This window comes from Ambystoma mexicanum, chromosome 11, assembly GCF_040938575.1.
Source record: "Ambystoma mexicanum isolate Mex_15411 chromosome 11, UKY_AmexF1_1, whole genome shotgun sequence".
NCBI classification, from domain to species: Eukaryota; Metazoa; Chordata; class Amphibia; order Caudata; family Ambystomatidae; genus Ambystoma; species Ambystoma mexicanum.
Genome location: NC_090934.1, coordinates 247,067,797 through 247,086,003, shown reverse-complemented (window position 1 = coordinate 247,086,003; position 18,207 = coordinate 247,067,797). Strand labels below are relative to the sequence as shown.

General features: G+C 45.3%; 1 protein-coding gene across 6 annotated transcripts in view; it reads left to right on the top strand.

Moving 5' to 3' along the window:
• The window catches only part of LOC138503325 (transcription elongation factor A protein 3-like), a 305,734-nt gene that overhangs the window by 90,175 nt on the left and 197,352 nt on the right, over nucleotides 1–18,207 (top strand). For all 6 annotated transcript variants that reach the window (XR_011279617.1, XM_069622954.1, XM_069622956.1 and 3 more), the window contains exon 2: nucleotides 3,970–4,032. Coding sequence is in view for 5 of the 6 variants with exons in the window: in XM_069622954.1 (XP_069479055.1) it covers nucleotides 3,970–4,032 (63 nt within the window). In the remaining variant the exon portion in view is untranslated. The remainder of the gene's footprint in view (nucleotides 1–3,969; nucleotides 4,033–18,207) is intronic.

Below are 18,207 nucleotides of genomic sequence, written 5' to 3'. Positions count from 1 at the left end.
ATAGAACCTTCCTCTAAGGCTTGCTATGTGTTTTATGTTGCTTCCCCCTTTCCTCTTCTCGTTGTGTATTTTTAACTAGAACAATTTCCGCCCTGACCTGTTGATTAATTCAGGCCAAGGCTTCTGTAAGCATTAGAATGAGGATTACCCTATTGGGAGCTCATGATTTGACCAATGCTCTGTCAAATGACTTTAACCTGTCGTTCAAGTTGTGATAATTTTTCACCACTCTCCACACTGCAGGGTGTTCTTCAGTCTAATCTCTGTTCTTCCCCGGAAGGCTAACTATTTTTGCTATGGGAGTAGAATTGATAACTCTGATAACAGTTGTTATATGTGTTGCTTTGTCTCCTCTCACCATGGTGTGGGGATCTATTATCCTGGAACCTAGGTGTTGGAGGAAGATAATTGTCTAGGTAATTCGTACTAAGGGGTGGTCTCTCCCTGGGAAAATTGTGGCTTGCATTTCCCTGGGACCTAATCCTGGGTTCTGACTATTTGCAGCCATGGATAGGCATATAACCTAAACACTGAGGACTAATGTAAGTCTCTGATTGTGAGGGATCAGTATTGTGTATGTCAGTTAGAGGTCTATCCAGATGGCTTATAACAGAGGGTCTTCTCTGTATATTAGGTCCTTTACAGAAGAGGAAGAAGTATTTGGGTATTTGGCACAATGGCCCTCATTACGACCCTGGCGGAGGTCCATGGTGCAATTTGCACCATGGACCATGGCGCAGAGCTGCCAATACCGCCATGGGGGTTGGCGGACTTACCGCCCCATTCCGAGGTTGGCGGGGCGGTAAGTCCCCAATCCCCATTTACCCTTCCCCATTCCCATTTTTGCCCCATAGAGTATAATGGGAGTGGGGAAGGCGTTAATCACGCCACCGTAAATTACGGTGGCGTAATTAACAACAAGTCCCGTAGCGCCATGGATTTTTCCGCCTGCAAAAAGCAGGCGTAGAAATCTCCATGGCGCTACGGAATGTCGTAGTCTGGCGGAGAGGTACGCCATGCATTACGCTGGCGTAAACCCCTCTCCGCCAGGGTCCTAATGAGGGCCAATGTCTTTAAGTCCAACTGAGGAGTACTTTAACCCAATGTGGGGAAAAAGGAACCTAAAGAAAAGAGAAAAGAAAAGAAAGATCCCCTTGTGCGTAAAGTCACATGCAGGATCCTTCGTAACAAAACAAAACAAAAGAATGCTGGGGATGGTGTGATCTGAGCATCGTTTTATGGGGGGTTGAGCAAGCACTCTGCTCAGCACCTTGCCCAAAGGTGTTCACCCATGCCGAAAATTGAGAGCTCCGCTGACAGGGATGGAGCATCCGAAGACACTGCTACCTCCTGGAAACCTACTTCACTCCCGTGGCCTGGCTTACAGGTGCCCCTTCAGTGGGGTACCCCCAATGTTCATCACTGCCATGCCTCAGTAAAAACACACCATCTCCAATGACCCCCTAAATCCCCTTACCCATCCGCCATGTAAGAATGATCATCATGTTGTCTTTGCCCTGGGTCTTAATGCCAGAGGGAAAAAAAAATAAGCCATGTCTTATTCAGAAAATATAATTTCCTAGCTGGCTACACATACTCCCCCACGCCTGCTCCCAACCACAAAAGAAGACTCATCATGTTGACTTCATTTGTGAAGTACAGCATGGAAATGTCACTTCAAAATGAAGATTTCCTTAACTCATGCCATTTTCCATTGTGCCAGTAAGAGTTCTCCATGAGTACAGAGAGTGCTTTCACCTTGGATCTTTCAGCATTTCTTGCTGTCAATATAAAATTATTCAAACCTAGTCTTTTGGCGCAATATACTCAAGGCCCAAAATTGTTCATGCAAACAGTTTAGTTTCTGGCACTAATCATACAATGGCCCTCATTACGACCTTGGCGGAGAACCATGGTGCTATTTGCACCATGGTCCATGGCGCTAAGCTGCCAACTCCGCCATGGTGGTTGGCGGACTTACCACCCCATTCCGACCTTGGCGGGGCGGTAAGTCCCCAATCCCCATTTACCCTTCCCCATTCCCATTTTTGCCCCATAGGGTATAATGGGAGTGGGGAAGGCGTTAATTACGCCACCGTAAATTACGGTGGCGTAATTAACAACAAGGTCCCTTAGCGCCATGGATTTTAACGCCTGCTAAAAGCAGGCGTTAAAATCACCATGGCGCTAAGGGAACTCGTACTCAGGCGGAAAGGGGCGCCATGGTTTACGCCGGCGTAAACCCCTTTCCGCCAGGGTCGTAATGAGGGCCAATGTGTTGAGTGCTATCTCTCAGGTACACAGGTGACTACCTGCATCCCACAGGTGCACCTGATTCTTAGCAATAGAAGAAATGTGATTCAAATGAAGCAGGGAAAGGCACTATTCTGGCAATAATCACTTTGAATTTAGACAGTCTTCATGTGCCTTTGATTCTCCCCACACTACCCCTAAAATCATTTGAAAAGTAACAGTGATTTGGATTTAGTTTTCCTCTTCTTTTTTTGTAACTACATTGTTAACATTATTAAAATTGCACAGAGGGAACCTTTGCCACTTACATGCTAGTTGACCTTGTCACCCGGCGTGTTATTCGTTTTTCAGATGAAAATAACCCCTAAGTAATTTGTTAGTGTTTAAATACTGGCCTCAGGCTATACAATATTAAGATACATTGCTATGTTCTGCAGTCCCTGACGCTGGTATATGTGCCAAATCTCACCCTTTTGTTAGCTGGTATATGTTACTTAATCAAACAATGCTCCTTTGTAAGGACACCGTACCCAAGAACTGCCTCGTCTCTCTGTTATTGCTTATGTTGTAAGTCATTTTTGTATGTAATGATACCCTGTTCCTTAATAAATACAAATAAAATAGAGACAAACATATTAATTGGTGCCTGGTTATGTAATGGCTATAGATGGCCTATGATGGGACTTGCTAGGCATTTGAAGCCGCACCTGGTACAAGGGATCAGTTAATACCTGTACATTTGAGGCTAACACTGGCATATGATTATGTACATTTGAATACAATGGAAGTAGCAGGCTACTCCTTGGCACATGAGCCTGTTCTGCGATATGAGTTTGTACTGGGGCATAGATGGCTGTAGCTGGCCATGTGGGAAGCACCAGGCATAGAATAATAACATGCCTATTAACTTGTCTAATATTTGATTCGGTTTTTGGAGGCTAGCTGTCCCTAACAGGATACTTTGTCATGTCTTAATTCTGTGTAATGTTCTACCCTTTCTCACTTGGCCTGGAAGGACCAGGAATTGGTGCTGCTGGGGAACTGTCATCAAGCTTCCTGGCGCGGCAAGAAGCAGCAGGGCGAGCACCATATTCATTACTCTATGCTTCCCTCAAACTAGTGTTGTACCTTTGCCCACGTCCGCTCAAGATGGGTAGTAGTGTCATAAACCACGTGGTGCAAACTTAGTGATTATGATGATTTGTTTATTTATTTAGCGCCTTAATCCAAAGCACTTTAGAGAGCACATATTTACATACAATATCACCCAACGGAAATTGGTACTCATTTATCGACCTCAGAAGGATGAAAGGCTGAGTTGGCTTAGCCGGGATTCGAACCTGCAACCTGCAGGTCACACTCAGCTTGCAGCAGCGAGCACTCAACCTGCTGAGCTATCTTACAGGCTGATTATGTGCATTCTCAATAACTGGCATCGTGATACCATGTCTAAAGAGGCTAATTTCATGGACCTGGTAGATAATACATCTCTGAATCTTCTGGGGTACATGGTCTGAGGCACTACACACACGATAACCTGCTTTTATCGGCCTGCTCCTCTGTCTAACATCAATCTACTATTTCACAGCAGTGTCATCGTTTCACTACACATTTACATCCGTTTGTTTTTTTAACCAGGTTTTCTTGCTTTCTTTCTCTTTCCCTGTCGCCTTCTCTCAAGCCTCTCCTTCTTCTCTCCCACTCTCACATTTGCAGGATGGAGCCCTGGACTTGCTGAGGGAACTTAGCAGGCAGCAGATGACAGTGGAGCTGCTCCAGGTGAGGATGAGAAGGGTGGGGTGGGAAGCCATGGCTCCAGACGATTTCTGCATGCACCAACTGACGGGAGCATGATTGAATATGTTCAATAGGGATGACCTCTTGGCCCTACTCCAGCCCAGCTGCTGCAGGTGTGGACGAGTTGAGTGAATTGTGTGTTGACAATTTCTTGACCCTGCGGCTGCAGGTAACACAGAGTTGGATGGGGATTGTTCCATGACTGTCTGTTTGGCAGGCGGTGGGTTAGGGAATGACTGAGGTCTTGTCTTCATATATAGCGCAGGTCACAGATTGAACTGTCTCCTATCCTCGCGGTGGTGGTGTATTCTATGTTCAATGTTTCATGATACAGATGCAAGAGAGTTTGCATGTCCATTTGTGGACAGAGAAAGCCTAATCATACCTTAACTCTTTTCAGATGTCCCCCTGGCCTCTCATGCCCCACCCTCCATTGTTGTTATAATGTATTGTTCCCCAAATGTGTGTGTTATAAGCAGTCATGACGAGGGCAATTCTATGTTCCATTGCACATGAGTAGTAAACAAGGCATGTGTTTTTCCAGAATGAGTAAGGGTTTATGCCCAGCAGTAACATGTCTCCTCAATCACACCATCACAACAGAATTATTCTGAAGTTTGGTGTACAGAGGTATACATCCCGGGGGGACGTACCCTTTGGGAGCCCCCCTCTTTTACAAAATGGGGCCAGATTTGAAGTTATAGGGGGCAAATTATCATCTTCTGCTGGTGATGCCCCAGGCCGTTACCCCACCAAGAACTATGGTTGCAGTGTTCGTAGGAATCTGCCCAGGGCCCTCCTCTGGTGCATGTTCATAGTGGGGCAGAGCAAGCCAAGGCTAGTCTTCTGTTTACCCATGCATATGCGGGCATATATTATAAGACAGTTTATGAATGGCCATCAAGGGGATAACATAATCACAGATTTTGTCAATTATGTTTTTGGAACATCATTTCATGCAAAAGTACGACTGCACAAACTACTACGTTCACAATTCGTTATTTTTAAAACACATTTGTAGCAGGGTTTGCATTGATGAGGGATATATTGTAAACCATTATTTCAAGGAGGTCTTTGGACACAGAGCAGGGAACAAAGCAGATGGGGATTCTGAAAGGCTGTTTTCCAACTGTTTATTGTGTCAAAATAACGGTAGCCACACCAGCCAAGGCAGACTGGAGAACACTGGGGAACACTGGGGATTAGTGGGAAGCGCCATCTCCATAATGTGACCGCTAGAGGTGGTAAATGGGGAAGCACCAGAGCTCCCCAGTACTTCAGTGTCAACAGAAGAAACCCGCAGCCCTTGTGTCTCCTACAGCTATTCAATAACACACATGTAAACATCCAAGCAGATAAGGATAGACGTAAACATACCCCTCTTAAAGCCTAAGCCCGAAATAGCTTCCTGCTGGAACTCTAAAGCACAGATAAATGTACGACAGAGACAGAAATCAAGTGTTCATGTAAACTGGGCGACCACATACTACAGGCAGTCACACAATCAGACAAAAGAGAGGCAGTTTCCTGTGAATTTGCTATTCAGAGTGGTGGGTAGAGTGAGTCTATTCCCTAGGGTGACCAGATTAAAAAGAAAAAAAAAACGGGTCAGGCACTAGACATAAAAGTGGGAATACAGTAAAGTGAAACAGGGCTCTGATAAAACATAGAAGTAGCACTACAGTAAACACAAACAGAACTCTGATAAAATTGTAGTCGTACTTCTATGTTGGTCGCCTTTTACCGGTGTGTCTTCAGAGTAACACACATCTAATTAGAGGAGAGTGGCCAGGGAGGGGAAGGGCAGGAAATGGGGCCGTCAAAAACTTTCACACGAGCAGGAAGAGCTGGGCCAGGACAGATTTCAGGATTTCTAAATCGGTTCCTGGCAAAAACCGGGACCATAGCCACCCGTCCCTCCAATCCCAGGACAGGGTTTTAAAATTCTTAATTCCTCCGGACGTCAGAACCAAGGGGTAAATGCCAGTAAAGTGCCAGTAAAACCGGAACGTCTGGTCACCCTACTGTTCCCCCACATACTTCACAGGCAAATCACTGGTTCAGGCGGTAGTCCACTCCTGCCTGACCGTAACATGGTGTGCGCATAATCTAAGCAAATTAAAAATTCCCCTCACCTGTAGTTGAGGAGGAGGGGATACAAGACAAGAAGGTGTGCCCAAGTCCAATCAGGGCCAGGGAAAACAAAGCACGAAAGAGAAGAGAGAGAGAGAGAGAGAGAGAGAGGAGAGAAGAGAGAGAGAGAGAGAGAAGAGAGAGAGAGAGAGAGAGAGAGAGAGAGAGAGAGAGAGAGAGAGAGAGAGAGGTAAAAGCTAGAGCAGGAGGAGGAGGTGAATAAGCTACAGCAGTCAGGCGGGGGAAGGAGTATAAAGACCAGGAGGGTCACCTGGGGTCCGAGCCATGGTCTAGAAGGGGCAGATCTAAAGGAACCCAGTGATCCAGTACCCATTAAGAAAATCCAGGCCAAGGCAGAGGGCCTCTTGTGGACCTATGCACATATGCTGGCTGTAGATATATAGAGACAGCTAGAGAGGTTGTTGAAGTGAGAATGGGGCAGTATATATCTAAATGTATTTGACACCAGGGATGCAATATTCCTTGAAATTGGCAGAGTGAATGGAATGCCATATTCCAAGGTCTAGTAAAAGCAGGAAAACAGGGTGGGGTTCAGACTAGGGTGGACCTGTGATAAATCTGATGATGTAATCACTTCTTTCCCAGGGATAGCCTCTCCTCATGTGGCCAGGGGTCGGCAGCCGCTGCCTGATCCTGACCCTGGGCCTGGCTGTATGAGGGAGGATCACATGAGGGGAGGCGACACTTTGGGGTGGGATGGCAAGACATCATCAGGTGAGATGTTGTATCCCAGCCAATTAAGAGACCCTAGATCCCTTTTCTACAACCCTAGGGATAATGCCTTTCCTAATGGAGTCATAGCTTGTACTTATCCTACCATTCCCCTAAAAAGTACTGGGACGAGGAACAGTAGGAGTTAACTAAATGAAGATCCCTTTCCCAGTACTGTGATGAGGAAGATCCCCAATGACTCACAAGGGAGTCATAAGATCCATACTGTGACGAGGGAGAAGAATGGAGGAATGAGGATTACATGTAAGAGCAACATACAGCAGTCTAGTCTTTCCCAAAACCCTATTGGCCAGAACCAGTAAAAAATCAAGGAAAGACTCAGGAAGTATGAGAGAGGCCAGACCAAGTGGCTTTGAACTACTGTTCCAGAGGAGAGAAGGGGGGACTCTTGTACCCCAACTGCCTGGGGGGAACTCAGAAGTGCAGGATGAACCAAAGCGAGCAGTCTGTCCCCCACAAAAGAAGGGCAACCCCTGGCCACCAACAGAGTGCCACAGCCCAAAGGAAGCGGGAGGCTCCTTCACTGGGCAGAACTAGGGAGAGAGCTTCCCGTGCAGTGAGAGCTACCTGGGGAAGCTGCGTCTGCTCAAGGTCAATCGAGGGACTGCTGAGCCACTGTGGAGGAGCCTGTGGAGCCAGCTGGCTCAAGGCAGAGGGAGGGAGGCTGCATCAACTGGTGTGCCGCGCTGGTACCGCACCAGAGGAAGAAGGCACATCTGGTCGGTGGCAGCGGGAACCAGAGAACAACACCTCAGCCACAGGAACACGGAGAGAGGCTCAACCACCAAGCAGGAGCCATAAAGGATGTTGAAGCCGGCGAGGAAGGAAGGTGGACCCGCAAACTGGAGGCAGAGCACCGAGGCACCGCTCCCTGGTTACCGTGAGGGAACCAAATAGCAATGCAGAAAGCCGGTCAGTCCTGGGAAGAGAGAGAGAGGGACACTCAGGGCTTCAGCAACAATACTGAAGAATACTAAATAATTGGGAATGGAATGAAAGAGAATCATTTTTGTGATGCAAAGCACGAGAGAGGTCAAGGGGAAGAAGAAAACACCTCACCTTGTGAACTTTTGCAAAACCATAATAGTTACGAGTCTGGGACCCATAACCAGTGGAGCAGAGCCAGAGAGGGCTTAAGGAGAGAGAAAGTGCCTTTCACCTTTTGCAAAAGCACAAGTCTGCAAGTGTATGTAAAGTATATTACACCGAACGCCCTTGCAGGAGAGTATACCAGGCAAGCACAAATCTGCAAGTGTGTGTAAAGTGAACCACGTTGAAAGTCCTGGCACCAGGTAAACCCAAGTCTGCAAGCATGTGTATCATTAAATTGGAGAGTTAGAATAGAGCTAGCCTCTTTTCTATCCCCTTTACCTAGATAGGCGGCACCAGTGTGAAAGTAGAACCAAAAGGGATATTCAGATTCTTCATGTGAAGGAGAGATCGTGAGCTATAGGCCACTGAAAAAAGTAACAAATTAAATCTTAAAAATTGCCATCATTTTTGTGTGAAGGTGATTAATCTAAGACACAGATATTGAAGAACAAGCAGTTGCTGGACGACCCAACCTCTCTCGGACAATGAAGTGTCAAGGACAACACACCTGCTGGACACTTTGAGTGTCTTTGTGAAACTTTGCTTTGAGAGTGATCCCTCAGGAACCCTGCTGGCTAGAATCGAGCCTCAGCTCTTTGGACTCAGCACACTGGCTCCTCGTAGTGTAGGCAATGCACTGTTCTTGGTTTCACCCACCCCGACACCTATTTGCAGATCTAAGGGCCTCATTACGACCCTGGCGCTAATGGATTAACGGCGCCGTAAAAGGCTGCGGCGCTGTTAACCCATTAGCACCTTACTACGAGGTACCTTTGCGGGACGCGACCCGAAAAGGGACCTTGGTGCTAAGTACGGTACCGCAATTTGCAGTACCATACTTAGCGCCTTCCCCAGTCCCATTGAGCCCTATGGGGCAAAAATGGGAATGGGGAAGGGCCAATGTTCAATGTGGGAATTACCGCCCCACCAACCTTGGAATGGGGTGGTAATTCCCCATTGAACATTGGCGGACTCGTTACGATACCGGCACCAACCATGGTGCTAATAGCGCCATGGTTTAGCGCCAGTATCGTAATGAGGGCCTAAATATTCCTTCCATCTCAGTTCCATATTAGTTCCCCTTAAACTGACATTGCAATTCTTTCTGCGTGGGTGTTTGGGCCTGCAGGCTATTGGCAGTTGAACCTTGGGAAGGGAGAGTGTGGGTGGTGGAGGGATTCATTTTGGCTGTTGTTCATTCGCTCTGCTGTCCAATGGGCTTGCTGGGTTTGATATCACTGGCAAGCTTCCCATGCATGTAAGTAAACCTAATTTGTTCAATTCAAATTCCAGTCTCCCTTTGTTCTATTAATCCCTCGTTGTGTCGACGTCTAGTCAGAGGACCAGGCCTCCTCACCACAGTGTTCAGAAGGCTCAGATCAGTGACAGCCCACAAGTGTGTGTCTAAGTCTAGTAGGGGCCGATTCACAAAACTTTCATCAGGCGTAAATTTGGCTTACTCATGGAAAAATAGTATGTTACAGCGCATTAAGTTACGTCAAATTTAGAAGTATTTACACGTTATTCACAAAGACATTTTTCAATTTAGTATGGACTCATGTCAAGACCAGTACGTGTCCCTCTGGGCATGTTAGGGAGGTGTGGCTGTTTTCAGAAGGATTCTGGAAAAGATGTACATGGCAACAAAGCTTGAACCTTATTCACAAATCTTCAGAGTTGTCGTAGAAGTCTTGATGAATACGCTTAACTTACATGTGAACGTTCCGGGTGCACCTGTTAAATGAAGCGTAAAAGTGAACGAAAGTGTACATCATTGGGTTGGATGTGTGTGTACTATGAAGGGGTATGTGATGGAAAATAATTGGAGTGAGAGATAAACAGATTACAAAGATGTTTGGTAAAAACTTGGTTTTGGTTTTAAGTGGGCCTTTTTTTATAAATCTAGTGCAACTTCATGGGTTTTCTGACAGTAATAAGTTACACCTGATGTCTGTGAAAACCTGTGAATTAGGAACACACTAAGCAGTAGCTTTCACCTATTGTTACCCCACTGCTGTACTACAACTTTTCTGGTGAGGCAGAGTAAAAGCCTCAAGCAAAATGCAGGAAGTAATTACACCCCCTTACCACCAAAAATCGACAAAATCAACAGAATTTCCGTCAGCTGTAATTCTGCCAAAATCCCCATGGAGTCCTATGGATTGCATAAATGGGGACTAACACTGCCATTCCACTGGCAATTCCGTGGACCAAGTGGCAGTAACAGTAATTCTGTTTGGTGGTATTCTGGCAGATTTACCACCGGAATACCGGCAAACTTGTAATGAGGCCATTGTATGGAATTCATAAAGGCATCCACGTTTGTTGTTTTGGGGGGAATGGAGGATTGGGACGGTGCATACTGTAGCTTATTTTCCTAATTCATTACTCTGAAGCGGAATGCTAAGTGCCGTCTCTGTTTTCCAGTTTCGTTTCAGGTTAAGTGCTTTTGCAGGATGGTGAATGAAAGATTCGCTTTGCATGCTCTCTTAAATGCAGTCTATTTAATATGTTATTTTGTCAAAAAATAATTAACTTTATTGCTTATGGCTCAAACCTAGACCAAGAGCAGTGGAGCGCTTTACAACAGGATGATAACGGCATTGGTCTTGGTATTTTATACAGTTGTGCAATACTGTTGGTGGAGGGAGATAGGTTTTCTTTTTTGTCCAGTAGATGTTGTTGAACAAGCCACATTTTATGTCTTTTATGGAAATGGAAGATGGTGGGGGCATTTTGAGCTTCTGCCATGATTGAGTTCCAGATGGTGGGTACGTGGCAGTAGAAGGATTGATTGTGAATCTTCTCTTATACTTCAACCTTTTGATAGTTTTGTACGTGAGGTGCGAGAGCTTCCTGAGGGGTGGAATTTAGATGCCAAGTATGTTGGTATCCCGTTTGCGACTGCTTAGTAGGTGATACTTGCAGTTTTGAGGCTCTCAAATTTGCTGGTACCAACAATGAAGTGGGCTACGCCATGGTGGGCTGCCTTGAGGGGGTTCGGGTGTGCAGCTGTAAGCCTAGTAAGGAGGGAATTTCCCCTGTCAATGTGTGAGATCACGAGGGCTTTGATCACCGTGCGACTGCCATGCAAGTGGTTGACACTTTTAATTTTGCAGAATGTGGAGATTTGTAGCTATGTGGTTTCTCCTAATCCTGTTTTTGGAAGGAAAGGCTACTGTCAACAATGAAACCCATGGATTTGGATGGGCTTGACAGCTGAGGTGTGAATCCTTCCAGGGATATGTTATCCAGCCTTTGTTGAACAAGTTGTTGTTTGATGGGAGGGATCGTCAGGGCAAATGTGGTTTTAGTGGGGTTTAGTTTGAGGTAGGCGTTTGACATCAATGTTTGGATGGAAGCCAGGAATTTGTGGAGGCGAGTGATATCCTGGGGGCCATTGACATTTTTTAAAATGTATTTTATTATTTCAAGCACTGACACAGCAAGAGAGCAGCAGAGCACTGTACCGAGTGTGGGTATCATCTTTTAACAGCAGCGCAGTACTGTGAGTTGAGGAATGTGTGTCGGCATTTGCATCCATAGGAATGTGTCTTTTGTTTTGAGAGTTTTGCATAGTTGGATAATTGTTTTGGCATTCCTAGTTGACACTGGGATCGAGTTTCAGAGGGTGGGTTCATGACAAGAGAAGGCTTGTGTGTGTGCCCTCTCTTAATTGACATTAAGGTACAGCTGCGTGTCATCAGTGTACTGATGGATGGCTATGTTGGGGCCATTTGGGGAGTTTCCATTGGTTACATGTATAGTTTTAATATGGTTGGGAAGAGAATGGAACCTTGGTGGACCCCACACATGCCTGGGAGTCGGTTGGACCTGAATGAGCCCATCTATACAGACTAGTGTGTATCGGATCAGTAGGACCCAAACCATTTTTGGACTGTTCCAGAGAAGCCAATTCTCTCAACAAGGAGGGAGATGAGTGATAGGTGGTCAACTCTGTCAAAGGCGGTTGAGAGGTCTAAGAGTGTTAAGGGCACAAATCCCCTCATGATGCATCACAGTTCTCAAACCAAGTAAATGTTCTCGCACACATTGTCTACCATCCGAACATTTGGTGTTTGGTTGGTGGAGCAAAATCAAACGTTTTACCTGGCTCCATTAGCTTGAAGTCAGAAGGTCAAACATTCTGAGGATCGCAATATCCATAAAAGAACCTATAAATTACCCATATTCTTCAAAAGATGGTTCATTAAATTACGAGTAGCTCCCTTGATGCTGAGATTTTTGTAATAGCACTTGTTTTGTTTAATTTCAAAGTGCATAGCCTTTTAGGCTTTATTCTTTTTTTTCCCTTTGGCCTGAGGGGCATATTTTCTTGTGGGATGCTAAAAGCAACCTCAAACGGGTTTCACCATACAGAGGGTGTTTGAACAGAACATGTACTTTCTCTGCAGGGGGAGACTGAGACCAGGAGCCTGAAGTTTACATTGTCTTCACAGTATTTTGAACAAGATGGAAGATGGAACTTGTGATTCACAACTGCTGAAGGAAAGTCTTAGCCTTTGTTTCCATAGAACACTCCTTGTATGCACCTACCCTACATGCCAACAGAAAACAACCCAATGGGCGTAGAAGCACTCACCGGTGGACTAATGCAGTGCTCTACATGGGTACAAAAAGTGTAGGGTTCTGAAGCTGTCCTCATCTTTGGTTTTAGGAAAGGTCAACCAGCCACCAACCAACTCTGAAGCATGAATTGTTTATTAGTGCAGGCCGTGGCCTCCTTCTAGATACAGTACCCCGCATACAACTGCCTGGAAGACTCTGTATCATACTTCTGTTATGAATCAATGTAAGACGGCTGCAGAAAAATTGGCTTTTTAAAAAAAATACAGTTTAATTGGAAATAGTTACAAGGATGCGGCCACATCAGCTGACCTATCGGGGTCCCTTCTTGTACCACATATTGATCTTTCCCATAGTTGAAGAATAGCACCTTATTTATGACCCAATAATCCAATTCACTTCTCCAGTCCTGTCATTTATTCCATATTTGGCTGAAAGTCCTGGTTTCTCTGCAAATATGATCCACTGGGGAGATGGACCCCCGCACCAGTGGGGGCGAGCCACACCTCCCAGCTAAAATGTTTGTGTCATCAACACTCTACATATCAACACCAGTTGAACATGGGGTTTCTTTAAATGGGAGTTTATCCCCCACTGTGGCTCCAGCAAACTTTAGTGGAGGGCATGGGGCGATTTAATGAGCAGTCACCCTTGGTTCCACTTCTGATACCATCTGTCATGAAGCTGAGCAAAATCAAAGTGAGACAGATGCAGAAGGTTGCGGTATTTCAAAGAAACAGGTTTAGCACTTCTTCTGCCATTGATCTGGGCCTTTGGAATACAAGGTCCTTATATAAAGTCATCTGCTGTTCTGGGTATTTTCTTACGATTACATTTTCATTTCCTTTGTATTTCCAAAACCTGGATTCTTCCTCATAATTCCACTGTCACCGCTTCTCTCACTACTTCCTAGTCTTCTTTTTCACATGCTCCTCGCTCTACTGGCCGTGGAGGCGGCGTTGGCATTCTCTGCCGCCCCTCTTATATTTCTATCCTCTCTTATGTTGATATGCCCATGTATGCTTCCTTTGAATTTATTTACAAGATTTTTACTGCTCCTCATTCTATTTCCTTTCTTCTCATCTATCGTCCTCCTGGCCCTCTTGGCACATTCTGTGTTGACATTGACCACATTCTTTGTTACATTCTCCCTAGCCGAACCCCACTTCTTTTATTAGGTGATTTCAATCTTCAACTTTCTTCAATTCACTCTTCCTCTCCTTTTCTCTCTATTCTTGATTCTCATTTACTTGTCCCACTTTCTACTCCCTCCACTCATGTCTCTGGTTCCTCACATGATCTAATCGTTCTTTCATCTGTTACTGCTCTTCTGTGTCGCCTCTACCTGTTTACTTATCTTTCAACTTCCTTCTGTTTGTAACACTACTTCCTCCCATTTCTCATATTTCTCCTACTCCTCCCTTGCCTAATACATTCTATCGCCGTGAACTACGCAATTTCAATTCATCACTTTTTCACGATACGTGCATTAATAGTCTCCCTTTGCTTCCTCAGTTTAGCTCACTCTCTGCTAATGAGGCGTCTTCTACTCTTTCATCCACTTTTCAGGTCTTGATCAATGATATCCTCTTTCTGCCTTTCAGCCTTCCCACAAACCCGCTCAACCTTAGCTTTCCTCCCATTTTTGCTCTGTGCGGCGACTCTTACGTCGTCTGGAAAGATGTTGGCTTAAGTCCCGCTCTCCCTCTAACCACTCTGCTTATTTTTCTTATCACGCTCTTTATGACAACTGCTTAAAATATGCTAAACGTATGTATTTCTCTGATCTTCTTCACTCTCAATCTGATCACCCTAGGCATTCTGACCGTCTTCTCTCTCCTCCTTTTCCTGATCCCTCTATTAACTACACTCTCTCTGCTTCTGGTTTTGTTTCCTTCTTTTCCTCGAAGGTTCACTCTATTCGTCAGGACATTATTAATTCACCTTCCTCTTCTATTGCTTTTTCTCCTCCACCTCCACCTAAATCTTTAACTTTCCTGTCAGACTTTGCTCCTGTATCCAATTCCGAGGTTGCTCTCCTGTTGGCCAAAGTCCACCCAATGGCAGCCCCTATGGACCCCATCACATCTGCTCTTATTCCTTTAATCTATCCCTCTTTCATACTTTTTCTTGTCTCATTATTTAATACTTGACTCTCCACTGGCACTTTTCCTACTCAATTCAAGCATGCTATTATCATTCCTATTCTAAAAAAAAACCTCTGCTAACCCTCTTGTTGTCTCTAATTTCCGCCCTATCTCTCTTCTTCCCTACTTATCTAAGCTCCTTGAGCGTCTTGTCCATTCCCAGATCTCTCCTTTTGTTAATAAATTATCTCTTCTTCCTCGTTTTCAGTCTGGATTTCATCCCCGTCACTGCAGTGAGACTGTGCTAATGTGTGTTCTTAACGCTCTTCTGTCTACTCACCACTCTAAACATTCCTCTTGTCTCTTGATTTATCAGCTGTTTTTGACACTGTGGATCACTCTCTACTTCTTGATTCTCTTTCCTCTTTCGGGTTTAAGGACTCTGTTCTTTTTTGGTTCTCTTCCTACCTCTATAATAGAACTTTTTCAGCTTCTTGGAAAGGCGAAACATCATCACCTCTTTCCCTCGAACACGGTGTTCCCCAAGGATCTGTCTTGGGTCCATTTCTATTTTCACTTTACACTTCACTACTAGCCCCTGTGATTACTTCCTTTGAAATTTCTCATCATTTTTATGCTGATGACACTCAACCTTTCCTATCTTTCTCTTCCTTTACACCTGAAATTCATCCCACTCTCTCTTCCTGTCTCTCTGCTATTAAATATTGGATGTCACTGCACTTTCTTACCCGGAATGCTGGGAAACTCGAGGTTCCGTTTTTCCCTGTCAATTCCTTTCCACCGCCTCCATCTATTTCTTTTCCATCCTCTGCGCATTCCATTTCCCCGACTGTGTGAAATCTTGGTCTTTACTTAGGTTCTAAATTTTCTTTTATCCATCATATCTCCCTTACATCCAGGTCTTGCTGTTTTCATTTGTATAACATCCGTAAGGTGTGCCTCTTTCTCATCTTTCATGCTACGAAACTTCTTATTTCCTCTCTCATTTTCTCCCGACTTTTCTATTGTTTCACAACACTTTTTGACCTTGCTTCATCTCGTCTGGCTCCTTTGAAATCCATTTATCATTCCTCTGTCTGCTTTCTTTGCCTTCTCTCCTTTTCGGGATTCTATTTCAGCATCACTTGCCTCTCCTCGTTGGTTACCGTTTCACTCTCAATTTAAATTTAATTTTCTTTGTCGAGTCTTTAAATTTCTCAATGGGCTAGCCCCTGATTATCTTGGCGCTCTCCTTTCCTTTTACACCCCCTCTCGTTCTCTTCATTCCTCGTGTCTATTTCAGTTCTCGGTTCCTCGTCCACCCTGTGCCCAGTTTCACTTTCGCTCTTTCCCGCTTCTCGCCGCTCTCCACTGGAACACTCTTCCTCTTTCTCTTTGTTCTATTACTGTCTTTTCTCTTTTTAAGGGCTCTTTAAAAAATCATCTTCTTCCCTGTCCTTGAATGTCTGCTTTCAGAATCGATATTTGAACCTCCCTCATCTTTTCTTATTTTTTGTACTGTTGTTTTAATACTCTGTGCAGCGCTTTGGATAAAAGCACTATATAGGCTCTAATAAAATACAAATACAAATAGTATGGATATTTGAGGGATTTTAGCAACTTAAGAAAATGAAACAGCAATAGGATGGCTCCTCAATGGGGTTCCACCAACAAAGTCTCTTGAGTTTTTTTATCCTCAAATTAGAGTCACTTTCTGTGATTGTTCATCAGTTCCAGGGCATCCACAATCTGGGAGTCGTAGTGTCCCCAAAAATCTTGGCTCTAGGTTTAGTATTCTCTGCTTCTCTGCTTCTTTTCCGGTCTGCCAGGAGACTTCTTCCTCTGCAGCTTAGGGTTTCACATGTGCTTAAGTGCTAGTCTGGGATGATGGTATAAGCCAGGATGAGGAGGATAATAGGGTAAGCCCCAATGCTTCCACTAGGTGGCTGGACACATGAACACCGCTGTAGAGTGAGTCTGACTGCCGTCTTCCACACCCTGCCTAACGGTGCAGCCTCAAGTCCACACTCCCGTATCCACATCTACTCCTTGATGAGGTGTAGCAGTCTTGTGTCTTAGGGGACTTCTTCTAAGGCTCGTGCTCCTTTTTCTTCTCTTTATTCTTTCACCTCCTCGACACCTTGCCATGTGCTTTTACTTCATCCCTGTCTCATCTCACACACCTAAGTCTTAGAGTGTGCCTGCTCTGCTCTCACTTGCCTCTGACGATTCTTTCTGACTTTGTGTCTGTTTTTTCTCATCACCTACTCCTTTTTACAACCGCCAAGCTCATTCTCTCGGATGTACTCCTCCCAAACATCTCCTGAATGTATGCCTCTGACCTTCCCTGGATGCTTTCACGGGCCTTCTTCATACTCCTTTCTCCTTCCTCTTCCTTGATGTCCCCTCCAACCTCCTACTCATCCCTCCTTCCTCTCATTTGATGTCTCCTCCCTTACACCCTGTGAGGTTATGTCTCACAACCTCTTGCTGCTCTCCAGCTCCCTTCTCCTTTCGCTCCCACCGGCCAAAGCTCTCCAGCCTACTTCCTCCTGATCCACTTTTCTCCCCTTCTCCTTTCGCTCCCACCGGCCAAAGCTCTCCAGCCTACTTCCTCCTGATCCACTTTTCTCCCCTTCTCCTTTCGCTCCCACCGGCCAAAGCTCTCCAGCCTACTTCCTCCTGATCCACTTTTCTCCCCTTCTCCTTTCGCTCCCACCGGCCAAAGCTCTCCAGCCTACTTCCTCCTGATCCACCTTTCTCTCCTTCTCCTTTCGCTCCCACCGGCCAAAGCTCTCCAGCCTACTTCCTCCTGATCCACCTTTCTCTCCTTCTCCTTTCACTCTCCTCCAGGCTTGTTCTCTGCCTCCGAACAAAAACCACACTTTCGAAATGCAGATGGTTTACGTAGGAGTCTAGCCCTGCCCCGAGGACCTCCTCTGGTTAACTGCATTCAGGTGAACATGCAACATGCAGTTGTGGAAAGAGATTGGTGTGTTTTGAACAGAGGGTTGATATCCCATGTTATTGATGCGGTGCCCCAACTATCGAGACATGTGGTATAAGACTTCATGAAAGCCATCTGCTATTTTGGGATGCCATTCTGTGAACATTGGCAGTGGATTTTAGGCAACGAATGACGCATGCACAAATAAGTCAGACGTAAGGTCCGAGGTCTGGGGGTTGCTTGTGGTCACTGTTTGACACTGTACAGTGTCGTATTCCTGAAGTGAGCCATGCAATTCTCATATTGTATTGCTTCTAACACCATTCTATTTGTGTGGGCGGGACTTGATAAACCCCTTTCCACCCTATGCCCAAGTGTTATTTTAGCATAAAGTGTGAGCATCTTGCAAGAATTCCTCTTGAGAGATCGGGTCTTGGGGCTTCTACACGTTATATCTCTTGTGTACACTTTCCCCACAAGGAATATCTGTGTTCACAGTTTTACCACACTGGGGGCTTTCTTAAAAGTAAAAAGGGTTATGTTGTTGCCCCAAATGAC